This window comes from Coregonus lavaretus (assembly GCF_964263955.1).
Source record: "Coregonus lavaretus genome assembly, chromosome: 6".
Taxonomy (NCBI): Eukaryota; Metazoa; Chordata; class Actinopteri; order Salmoniformes; family Salmonidae; genus Coregonus; species Coregonus lavaretus.
In genome coordinates, this window is record NC_139993.1 from 27345932 (window position 1) to 27358910 (window position 12979).

Sequence of the window (12979 nt, forward strand, 5' to 3'; positions counted from 1 at the left end):
CAATTTAGATTTTGCCCACTAGATGATGGCAGTGTGTGTGCAAAGTTTCAGATTGATCCAGTGAAGCGTTGCAATTTTTTTGTATCAAGTCTGCCCAAATGTGCCGAATTGGTCAATTGACACATTTTCAATTACATAACTATGGAGAACATACAAAAAAGATATGGTAATACAAAATGTAAGTTTACACACTCCCGGAATGTCATACATGATGGATCATTAGCTTATACACTAACTTTCACACATTTAGATGGCCGGGCGGGGTGGGTGTGGAGCCAGAGACAGCAGGGGTTCAAACTGTATAACCCAGTTCCTATATTTGAACATAAAAATTTATTTTATCAAACAAAACTATGCTACATTTTATCTCTGGGACCCTCAGGATGACAAATCAGAGCAAGATTACTGAATGTAAGTACATTATTTACCTTCAGAGGTGAATGTATCAAACCAGTTGCCGTGCTAAGTTTTTTGTTGTTGTGCACTCTCCTCAAACAATAGCATGGTATTATTTCATTGTAATAGCTACTGTAAATTGTACAGTGCAGTTAGATTAACAATAATTTAAGCTTTCTGCCAATATAAGACATGTCTATGTCCTGGAAAGTTTGCTGTTACTTACAACAGTAATGCTAATCACATTAGCGCATGTTAGCTCAACAGTCCCGTATACGGGACACCGATCCCATAGAGGTTAAGGACCAAAGGATTGACAGCTGTCCCATATAGATTGCAAAATAGTTGGGAAGAGATGTTTGATGTACCGATTCCATGGCAAATGGTTTATGAACTGATACGCAAAACGACGCCGGATTTAAAACTTACCAATAGAATGTTATTTATATGGGGGATACAATCTTCCCAGCTCTGCAGATTTTGCTGCGAAGAGACAGAATCATTAGATCATTTGTTTTGGTACTGTCCATTTGTAGCTTGTTTTTGGACACAGGTCCAGGGTAGAGGAAGTTCAGGAGTAAAAACAAACTAAATATAATTATTGTAAAATTGACTGTGTCCATAAAATGTATATAGTATGTATAAGCTGGAAGTAGAGGCCTAAGCGTTGTTGTTTACTAGTTTACTCCAATTAGTGGAGGGGTGGTGGGGTTGGAAAGTAATAAAGGAAGATACATTTAAAAAAAGGATATATATATATATATATGTATATGTATGTGTATGTGTATATGTATGTATGTGTATATATACAGTTGAAGTCGGAAGTTTACATACACCTTAGCCAAATACATTTAAACTCAGTTTTTCACAATTCCTGACATTTAATCCTAGTAAAAATTCCCTGTCTTAGGTCAGTTAGGATCACCGCTTTATTTTAAGAATGTGAAATGTCAGAATAATAGTAGAGATAATTATTTATTTCAGCTTTTATTTCTTTCATTACATTCCCAGTGGGTCAGACGTTTACATACACTCAATTAGTATTTGGTAGCATTGCCTTTAAATTGTTTAACTTGGGTCAAACCTTTCGGGTAGCCTTCCACAAGCTTCCCACAATAAGTTGGGTGAATTTTGGCCCATTCCTCCTGACAGAGCTGGTGTAACTGAGTCAGGTTTGTAGGCCTCCTTGCTCGCACACACTTTTTCAGTTCTGCCCACAAATGTTCTATAGGATTGAGGTCAGGGCTTTGTGATGGCCACTCCAATACCTTGACTTTTGCCACAACTTTGGAAGTATGCTTGGGGTCATTGTCCATTTGGAAGACCCATTTGCGACGAAGCTTTAACTTCCTGACTGATGTCTTGAGATGTTGCTTCAATATATCCACATAATTTTCCTTCCTCATGATGCCATCTATTTTGTGAAGTGCACCAGTCCTTCCTGCAGCAAAGCACCCCCACAGCATGATACTGCCACCCCGTGCTTCACGGTGGGGATGGTGTTTTTCGGCTTGCAAGCGTTCCCCTTTTTCCTCCAAACACATTTTTGTTTCATCAGACCAGAGGACATTTCTCCAAAAAGTACGATCTTTGTCCCCATGTGCAGTTGCAAACTGTAGTCTGGCTTTTTAATGGCGGTTTTGGAGCAGTGGCTTCTTCCTTGCTGAGCGGCCTTTCAGGTTATGTTGATATAGGACTCGTTTTACTGTGGATATAGATACTTTTGTACCTGTTATTCTAGGATTGATTTGCACTTTTCGCACCAAAGTACGTTCATCTCTAGGAGACAGAACGCGTCTCCTTCCTAAGCGGTATGACGGCTGCGTGGTCCCATGGTGTTTATACTTGCGTACTATTGTTTGTACAGATGAACGTGGTACCTTCAGGCGTTTGGAAATTGCTCCCAATGATGAACCAGACTTGTGGAGGTCTACACAATTTTTTTCTGAGGTCTTGGCTGATTTCTTTTGATTTTCCCATGATGTCAAGCAAAGAGGCACTGAGTTTGAAGGTAGGCCTTGAAATACATCCACAGGTACACCTCCAGTTGACTCAAATGATGTCAATTAGCCTATCAGAAGCTTCTAAAGCCATGACATAATTTTCTGGAATTTTTCCAAGCTTTTTAAAGGCACAGTCAACTTAGTGTATGTAAACTTCTGACCCACTGGAATTGTGATACAGTGAATTATAAGTGAAATAATCTGTCTCTAAACAATTGTTGGAAAAATGACTTGTGTCATGCACAAAGTAGATGTCCTAACCGACTTGCCAAAACTATAGTTTGTTAACAAGAGATTTGTGGAGTGGTTGAAAAAAAAAAGTTTTAATGACTCCAACCTAAGTGTAAGTAAACTTCCGACTTCAACTGTATATATATATATATATATATATATATATATATATATATATTTGCGAGGAAAAACAACATATATGGGGATTGGAAGTGATGCAGACAATTATATTGATGGAAGTTACAATCTATCTGCAATATTAAAGCTGATCTACCCCCTAAAATAAAAAATTAATAAAAATTGAAATTATATGCCATCTATGTACCCAATTGTGTAGGTTGTGTTTTATGTACCATGAGAGATCTATCACCACTTCCCTTCATATCAGTATAAACTAATTTTAGCACTTTTAATTGGATTGATGTTCTATTTATGTTCTATTTGTGATCTTTTTACTGTATCTGTGTATGAAATGTACTATGAGAGGGCTCCAACAAAAAATGCCAATCTATGTATTACTTATTTTTTTTTATTTTTTTTATTTTTTCTAATTTTTACCCCCTTTTTCTCCCAAATTTCATGATTATGATCTTGTCTCATTATGATCCTGCAACTTCCCAAATGGCTCAGGAGAGGCGAAGGTCGAGGCATGCGTCCTCCAAAACATGACCTGCCAAACCCCGCTTCTTAACACCCGCTCGTTTAACCCGGAAGCCAGCTGCACCAATGTGTCGGAAGAAACACAGTTCAAATGAAGACCAAAGTCAGCCTGCAGGCGCCCAGCCCGGCACAAGGAGTCGCTAGAGCACGATGAGTCAAGTAAAGCCCCCTCTGCCAAACCCTCCCCTAACCCGGACAATGCTGGGCCAATTGTGCACCGTCCTATAGGACTCCTGATCACAGGATCGAAACCGGTCTATAGTGACGCCTCTAGCACAGTTCTGTTATAAGCTGTTTTATTATGTCTAATTACTCTATACTGTCCTATTCAGCAGTGGTATCATTTAACATATTACTCTGCTATAATTTGTGTGGTAAATTTCTAATCTTTCATATTTTTTATTTCACTTAGTGTGAAAGGGAAAGGCTTGTCATAGCAATGCAAAGCTTGGCATTGCACCGCATTTTTGTAAATCTAACATTAATTTCATCATTGATTATTGGCAATGACTTATTGACTGTAGCTTCTGTTTAAGCTCTGGATTTCATGAGGAACTTCTCTCCTTTCTGAGCCCTCAGGACCAAGAGATATGGAGATGATGACATCCAGTGGATCTTGTGGATCACTGCATGTGGACTTCTACCTGTAATTCCATGAAAACCTCTTCATTGCAGCTGTGAGATACAGAAGTCATGAATTTGAAATATACACTTTGATGATCAATATTCAACATTATTTGATTGAGTAGAGGACTATTCTTGCTTAATAGGTTGTAAATCTGTTATAATTATTATGTAAAACACAGTACATAACATGTTATGGTCAATTACAATTGGACCATTTATTCACAGTAACATACCAAGCGGGTAAGCGGGTAAGTGTCTTCCCTACATGACATGCACTTCAGAGAGAGAGGCCTGCTCTCTCTCTCTCTCTCTCTCTCTGCCGGTCCTCCTTTTATCTCACCCTGCAGGCCTGGAGCCCACTGCTTTATCACGGCAGTGCAGGAGGGTGTTAGTCTCATAAAGACCAGGATCCTCTGAATGCAGCCAGTGTCTGACCAGGTAACTTTGAACTACAGAGAACTCTTCCTCTGAATGGTGTCCACAGCATCGTTAGACCATCAGGGAACAAACAAGCCTTACCGTTTTACTGTGAAAGGGAGCTGGTGAACAAGGCAATTTGTGGGAAACATGCTGAATTTGATTACTCACAGCTATTTTCTCTGGAATTCGGCTCCTTTTTAGATTTGTGACACTTGATTGTGTACATGTGGCACCACACAATACATTTCTGCTAGTCAAAATTGATGGATTTGGTTATATCTTGGCAATGACAGTGAAATTATATGTTTTTGAGAAATGGTAAAGAGAGAGCGAGAGACTGCATGCAAAGAGGCCAGCAGTGCTTATGCGCAGTGTGTGTCTGCTCCCCCTGCTCTGGCTGTGTGGGATAATAAGGTGGTTTGTTTTTTCCCAGAGCTCCCACATGAGGGCTGGGCCTGGTTGGCTAAGGGGGACGGGCTGCTTTCCTACAGGATAAGTAGAGAGAAAGAGAGAAAGAGGAGTGGCAGAGAGGGAGGGTTGAGAGATGGCCCGGAGTGGCCTCTACCCGCCCCTATAGTACAGGAACCTCCTCTGTCGATTTATAGGTCTTCCATGCACACATAAACACACATAGATAGTCACACAGAGACAGCAGGGGCCTCTCAGACAAAGGCAGGATGTGACATCACTCACAGGAAGAGAAGCCAAACAACTTTTTTTCTTCTACTTTTTTGTCTGCGCTGCTATGTCGCTGGCTGCTCAGTGAAGTTGGAGCCTCAAGGAAGGAGTATCCATAGGAACCGGAGAGGGACAGATCTGCCTGGATCGTTGTCCACATGCCAAGTCGTCCACATTGGGAGCTCAGCCAGGTACTATGGGGAAACTTCTCCCCTTTCTTTCTGTCTATGTTGATCTCTTTTTATCTCTCTCACTCTTTCACTTTGATGCATATAACTGGATCTAACTGTATTTGTTCCATTGCATTAGCTACTCTTTTCTCTCCCACATATTTGTGTAGAATCTTGAAAGAGCTGTTGTTATTCTCCAATGTCAGAAGGAAATTCCATGGAAACTCAGTAAAGTATGCAGTGTGCACAGTGGGTCTGGTCCGCCATCCCCCGTACGTGATCAGACATGCACCAGTCTGTAACTGGAGAGGCATGTGGAGACTGAGAAGCAGTGAAGTCATCAAACGAAGTAACCCAATCCCTAGGCCTGTATAGAAATGTATTCTCTGTGCACTGTGACTGTTAAATACAGTAGTACTCTGAGGTTTACGGTCCATGACTGTTATTCACATGTCTGACCTAAAAGTTAGATACCATAACTAATGGAGTGTAGTAGCCATCACCAAATCAGCCAACTATCCAGTTGTGGACCAGCACTTATTTTCTGGTCATTCTCAAATGAACTACAAACTCAGTGCTTTCCCAATGGTGAATACCTGTATTATCTCCAATAGATATTCTCCCGTAGAGCTAATAGATGTAAAGTTCTGAGGAAGAGGAGGATCCTGTTCACACTACACATACTGTGTAACAAACACCATGCATATGTGGAGGAAGCCGTCAAGAAGATGGATGACATTCTCCTTCTGACCTAATCCTGGATCAGCACTCCTACTCTGAGACGCTTTATGAATTCAGGCCACGAGGAGTCAGAGAGGAAGCTCTTTGTCAAAGTTCTGTTAAAGTCTAACGCCACGATCAGACCGACAACGTCATTGCATCAATCCTGCGTAATCAATTCTGCAGTCAAACATTTTAGTGGATATGAATGCAACAAAAGTTCAACATTCACCTTTTGCTTACTAGTTCTGTCAAGTTGACGCATACAATTTTATGCATACCTTGGATAAATCCAATGTATACATCACACAGAACGCACTGCAACTGCCTCTGCAACTCAATGCTGCAAGGCAAACTGAGCTTTCCATTGGAAATGAATGTACTTCTGGTGTACCAAAACGCAATGACGCTGTTGGTCTAATCGAGGCGTAAGAGCAAAACTACAGTAAAACTACACTAAACCAAGTGGAATGCAACATTTCTACTTGGACTCATTCTGCATGACTCTGTAGATTTCAGACTCAGAGCACACGAATAAGCTTGACTTATATAGGAAGAGAAACGTGTTCCCAGTTTAACCACACAAGTTGCACCATAACAAAACCAGGAAGTGTTGAGAGCAGCTGTGGGAAACGGAACGTGGGACACAAATGCGGATACAGTCACATATAGTCATAAAGGCACCAGAAAGTGTAATTTAGAATGAAAGAAGAAGCTATTTTAGAAGAAGCTTCAGAAGTATTTTAGAACATCATACGGTTTCTAATTTATTCAGTCTATAATATTTTGCAACAATACCTGCATGACTTATTGAGAGCTGTAAAGTTTGCCTTGACTTTTCAGAGCTCTCCACATTAAACTCATGGAAAGTCAGTATAGTAAAGAAACTCAGTAAAGTTCAGATCCTTCTAAACCATGGAGCTGAGTAGCTACTAAACCTGCCCTGCACTGAACTCCATCTATAATTCGGAAAGGCAGAGCTGCGGTATTCTGCTTGGGAGTTCTCAGTAAGATCTGATCCACCATCAGTTCTTCTCTTCTCTCTGGTGCGCTTGACTTGATTGATATTCCAGTTGTTGTGATGACTCATCCCTCTAAATGACTCCCCCTACCCCCTTCATCTCCTTTTTTCATACTGATATTCTGATACTGATAATCATTTGTTATTAACCTTTATGATAAAAAAAAACAATTTAGTCTAATAGATTTTGTCCCTCTGCAACATTCACTGTGTGAAAGGAAAATGTCAAACCCATTCAGGCTGTTTGACCCTTAATCAGTCCAGGACACTGCAAAGTTATCTCCCCATTATCTGCCAGATGGTTAATAGCTAATAATGACTGGATGTATGATGCTATTACAGTATTTATCTGCTTTGTTCCTGTCCATCCCTACAGCAGAGTAGATTTCTCCATCTCCGTCAATGTTGTATCAGGTCAATGGCAAAGGTGTTAGACAACTCATGGTGCTGTAGTTGAACTTGAGGCAGTGTACTAAAGTGGATTTTCTCCAATGGAGTTGTATGACCAGTGAGAGGTAGTGTTCTGCATAGTTAATGTTGAGCATGTGGATGGCTGCTTTTGGTGGAAAGTTCAAGAAGTTACATCTAAATGTCTAAAGATGACATAAAGAACCCTTTCACAACGCTTTCACAACGCTACCCAAAATGTCTTAATGAAGTGCAGCATTCTCTTAATTTACACAATTACCTTTGGCTATCCCCTCTGATCTGATTTCAGTATTAGATCACACTGGACCTATTTCAAGGACCAGATGGTTGTTAGTCTTGTAACATTCAACGCATAGTGGCCACCAGAAAATAGTGGCCACCAGAAATGAATTCCGCAAATGGATTCTTCTTACCTGATATTTGGGGTCATATTTTTCTATTCCGAGCAGTTTCACAATCACAACATGCTTTGCTCATCAAGTCCTTCAAGCTATTCCCTTTGTAAACAAGCTTACAGTATTGTTTATACTTTGCTGTTTTCATTTCCTGATTTCTATCATGTTGCCTGATTCTGATCTATGAAACACTTTGTTTGCAGGCATGATAGCATTGTGAACGCGCCTCTCTAACCTCTCATGACCTATTTTGTTTTCTCTATGTCTCAGAGAAGGGGTCCCTCCATTCTCAATCATCCCCAATGTAGAGGTCACTGCCCTCTGAATAAGAACAACTCCTCAGAGACCTGCAACCTGAACAAACGTATGTTTTTTAAACCTGTCCAATCCATGCTCAGGAATCCCCCACCCAACACACACACTAACAATTAGGCCCACGCCTCACCATAGAGTCCACCATTAAGACAATGGCGCTCTGTCTTGGACAAGTCTTCAGCAAAGACAAAACGTTTAGGCCTCGGAAGCGCTTTGAGCCTGGGACCCAGCGCTTTGAGCTGTACAAGAAGGCCCAGGCCTCTCTGAAGTCAGGCCTGGACCTGAGGAAAGTGGTCCAGCTTCCCGAAGGAGAGAACATCAACGACTGGATCGCTGTGCACGTGGTGGACTTCTTCAACCGGATCAACCTGATCTACGGCACGGTCAGCGAGTTCTGCACCGAGCGCACCTGCCCCATCATGTCGGGGGGCCTGCGCTACGAGTACCGGTGGCAGGATGGGGACGACTACAAGAAGCCCACCAAGCTGCCCGCCTTGAAATACATGAACCTTCTGATGGACTGGATAGAGACAAACATCAACAATGAGGACATCTTCCCCACGAGAGTAGGTGTGTAAGGCAGTGGTTCCCAACTAGGATAGTGAATACATCTGTGATGTTGCTTCATGCTCCACTCTCTCTGACAGTGTCTTTAATGGATCTAGAAAGGTTCAAGGAAAGGTTAATTAGATAGGTTGATTATACAATGAGGGTGAGGTGGAGCTAAGCTCCCCTGAATGAGACATGAGCTCCTCTAAAGGCAACAAAAGTCCAACTTTCTAAGTCTCTAAATATTTATAATTTGACCAAGACATGTCGACAACAAGATGCATCAATCTCACTGGAGAAAGCATCCGAGTGAGCAAAACTGCACCCCTCTGTCTCAGTATGTGTAGCCCATGTATCTGATGCTGTCTGGCCAAAAAGAGTATGACATGCCATACATGATGCTTTCTCCGGTGAGATTGATTCAGCCACTTGCGAATTGAAGGAACATTTTGAAAAATTATTTCATAAAAATAGAAATAAAATATTTTCACATTTTTGGGGAAGCATGGCTTCCCTTGTCATCCATGAATGCACACCACTATAGTAGGCCTAATGACGATCGACAAATGTCATTACATTTATGGTGTTTGTAACAGATGTCTCTTTCCATTTATCAAATGGCAAGTGTACAGTGTGCACTGTTTGGATGCTGGAATTATTTTGGAGTGGACAAATGTCTGCAGCCGCAGTTAGCCTACTTCTTGAAGTGATTTGTTTGACAATCAGATGAAAACATCATCACTGGTTGTGTTCATGCCACATTAAAATGTAATACATTTTTTACTGTTAAATGACATCTTTATTGTTAGGCCCATAAAAACATTCCCAAGTGAGGCTCCCCCGAATGTCACGGCATAATTTGCACTCTGAAGAAGAAGAAATTGAATGGGGTACTCTGAGTCTATTGTTAATTATCAAAGGGTTGTTATCAAGCTCTGTTTGAGGAGGGAGATTATGTGCATGCATAATCTATCAAATTAACATGCAATTGCGTTGTGGGCTGCAGAGAGACATTTTACAGTATGTGATTTTCCTACAGTATAGGATACTGATGTCCAGTGTGGTTTGAATGATATTCAATGGCAACTGATGTGATAGCTTAAATGCTAAGTGAAATTCATTCTGATAGTTACAAATTGATTTTCATTACTGCATCCAGGGATGGTCTCTAAAATGAATCTAAGGGGGTGGCAGACTTCCTCACTGACAGTTCTATCCTCTTTGGCCCCAGGTGTTCCTTTCCCTAAGAACTTCCAGCAGGTGTGTAAGAAGATCCTGAGCCGTCTCTTCCGGGTCTTTGTACACGTCTACATCCACCACTTTGACAGCATCTGCAGTATGGGCGCTGAGGCCCACATCAATACCTGCTACAAACACTACTATTATTTCATCTCCGAGTTCAGCCTCATCGAGCACTCTGAACTGGAGCCCCTGGTGAGAAAGGAGGTGTGGGGGTGAATGGATGGAACTGGGGCCAGAGAGAGGAGGGGTGGGGGTGGGGGGGGGGGGGGGGTGGGGGGGGGGGGTGGGGGGGGGGGTTGGTGGGGGCTAGAGAGAGGGATTTGGGGATAATAGCAGGTTTGGTCTGCATTCCACATGGCACCCTATTTCCTATACAGTGTGTTTCTTTTGATCAGCGCCCTCTGAGCCCTGGTCAAAAGTAGTGCACTAAATATGGAATAGGGTGGCATTTGGGACGTATCCTTAGATAGAGCTTGGGTGGGAGGTTTCCATTTCTATGTCCTGTATGTTCATATTTAGGACAGGGGTAGGGGGGTGTCTGGGTATTCATTTATGAGGGAATATCCTTCACATTGCAATTATTCAGACTTGCTAGTTTTGCCATAACCAAATTAGGGAGGAGCTTATATTTTCCCTCATAAAACAGAGGCAGTGTATTGTCCGCGTTATTTCACACCACAACAGAACATGTTGTTTTGAGTGTCTGCGCAAACCACATAAGCTGGGTGATTATACAGAATCAACTCTGGGCATAGAGCATATTACTAAATCACAGTCTAGTATAAGATAATTATACGATAGCTGTGTCTTTCATTTTCTCTTTGGCACAGTCATTGGAATTAATGATGCACTACTTATTTCCCCAGTTTGCATCATAAAAGAAACTTGTTAAACTCTTTGTAAAAAATCTGGTTTGGTTTATATAACCATCATAAGTGAAATTGCAGTCTAGCCAGCCATAAGTGAGAATCATGTCACTTTCAAGTTGTTTTCTGTAGTACAGAGAGCTTCATTACATTTTAACAGATGGAGGTATGAGCTCCGAGGTACAATAAAAGGCCTCTGTTATCATCAACTGCCTGGTACTTCTCCCCCGGTGAATAAGTAATGATACTATGAAAACAACACAATCTGTGGGGAAATAATCCTTGTTAACATAAGATGGTGTAATAGACTGAGCGTTTAGCTTTTCTGCTTTTGGATGACTAGAGGTAAGATGGAAACAGCCGAGTGATTTCTCATCAGATGATGACTTTATTGTAGCCTATCTGTTCGAAAATATTTGTTGCCTCATACAGCGTGCCAGTAGGTGTGTGGTACTGTCTGTTACTATAAATTAAGCCTGGGCCATCTACTGGACATTTGTCAATATCATATGAATTGCCTGTCTCTCCTCTTTTTTCTTTGCCCCCAGAGAGCAATGACAGAGAAGATATGTAACTAAACCATTTGGACAATGGAGTTTACATCATTTCAACATTCCCTGAGGCCATCAAGAGACCCACTGCTTAAATACCATTCCAAACACTCAAACCAAAGGACAGTTGAATGGATTTTGAGTGGATTTGAAGAACTAAAGTGTTATCCATCCCAAGCATTAGAACGTTTGTTCACATTTTCAGTCAATAGGCTATATGTTTTAGGAAAAAGGACTGTTCTGCTTCCTAGATTTTGTGCTGTGACATTGTGCAGCACTCCAGTATTTAGTGTTTTATTTTTATAACTATTCTAGCTCTGTTTTATTAAGCATGAATATGTTTTTCTTGTGCATGTTCTTGACATCATTTACTTCAGAAATGTGTTTGCTGTTTCGAGGTGTTTGAGCCATTTTGTGATGGACAGAAGGTGACATCACAAGACCTCTCTCCAGTGTTTTGCATTTTGTGACAAATATGTGTCCAATGTGTCCCAGCCAGAGGCAACAGAGTTATGGACTTTGAAAAACAGACATTTTGTGAGGTGTCTGGGTAAGTACAGGGTGACAACTGGAAGCAATTCCACTGAATTACTGACTTCATTTTAATTTAACAAAACTAGTTAAACCGGGATTACTCTGTGAGACTAATCTGATTGAGATGTGTAACAGATTTAATTGCCAAGTATTACGACAAGTAAGGTCACCCACTACAAGTAGTGTTTTGTTGCATGCCCTGTTATTATTATCATTGTATTATTAAGAGAATGTTTTAGCTGTGATCAAACTAAATATCAGACATAGGATATTTTAATTTAGATGGTGACCAATTAAAACCTGCCTTATTGCTTTTGTAAAAGCTTAAAGTAACTGTCCAGTGTTTCCAGATTTCTCTGAAATATGACCTATAATTAATTACAATATGAGTGAAATAGCTTTCCTTCCAAAAAATGGTAATTAAGTATGTTAAAAAGCAGCTTTTCTGTGTTGCAATAGTGTGGGCGTACCCCAACAACAGAATGGTGTGGGTGTATAGCGGTCATTAGAAATATTAGTTTGAGGTGTTTTTTTAATTATTATTTTTAATTCCCTTGCCACAAATACGAGTATAGGATGAGTCAACAACATTGGGTATGAGTTAACAGAATATATGAACAGAATTGTCACTGGACAGTTACTTTAAACAACTTTGCGATTCTCTCTGTCTGTTTATCTAGTGTGTGTGTGTGTGTGTGTGTGTGTGTGTGTGTGTGTGTGTGTGTGTGTGTGTGTGTGTGTGTGTTTCTGTGTGTGTGTGGCCACTGTAGGTAATAAAATGTTAGAGTTCTGAAGGCCTTTTTTGAGATAAACACATCAAATTTGGCACAGAGGTAGATTTATGTAGCCTAAAAATATTTAGATATGGAATCACAACGTATTTGTGGTGGCCATCTTAAAAATGGCCACTGTCTGTAATACAATGTTGGAGTTCTGAAGGCCTTTTTTTAGGTAAACGCACCAAATTTAGCACAGAGGTAGATTAATGTACCCTGAAAAGATTTGAGTATGGAACCACCACAGATTTGACCCATGGGGGCCTTGGCAGTCATCTTATGAAATGTCCACAGACGGTAATACAATTTACAGTTCAGAAGGCCTATCTTGAGATTAACACACCAAATTTGGCACAGAGGTATATTTATGTACCCTGAAAAGATTCAGATAAGGAG

The 12979-nt window shown here is 40.8% G+C and overlaps 1 protein-coding gene across 2 annotated transcripts; it reads left to right on the forward strand.

Annotated features, from left to right (window-relative positions):
• The first annotated feature begins 4329 nt into the window (after window positions 1-4329).
• LOC311130606 (MOB kinase activator 3C-like) lies at window positions 4330-12597 on the forward strand. Of its 2 annotated transcripts, XM_084163390.1 has the most exons (5): window positions 4330-4355; window positions 5101-5206; window positions 8021-8635; window positions 9846-10048; window positions 11271-12597. In XM_084163390.1, exons 3-5 carry the CDS (start codon window positions 8218-8220, stop codon window positions 11298-11300), a joined length of 651 nt encoding a protein of 216 aa, XP_084019516.1. In that variant the 5' UTR covers window positions 4330-4355; window positions 5101-5206; window positions 8021-8217; the 3' UTR covers window positions 11301-12597. The 2 variants fall into 2 exon arrangements, with proteins under 2 accessions (XP_084019516.1, XP_084019515.1); XM_084163389.1 differs by lacking the exon at window positions 4330-4355 and having other exon boundaries at window positions 4903-5206.
• The last annotated feature ends 382 nt before the right edge of the window (window positions 12598-12979 follow it).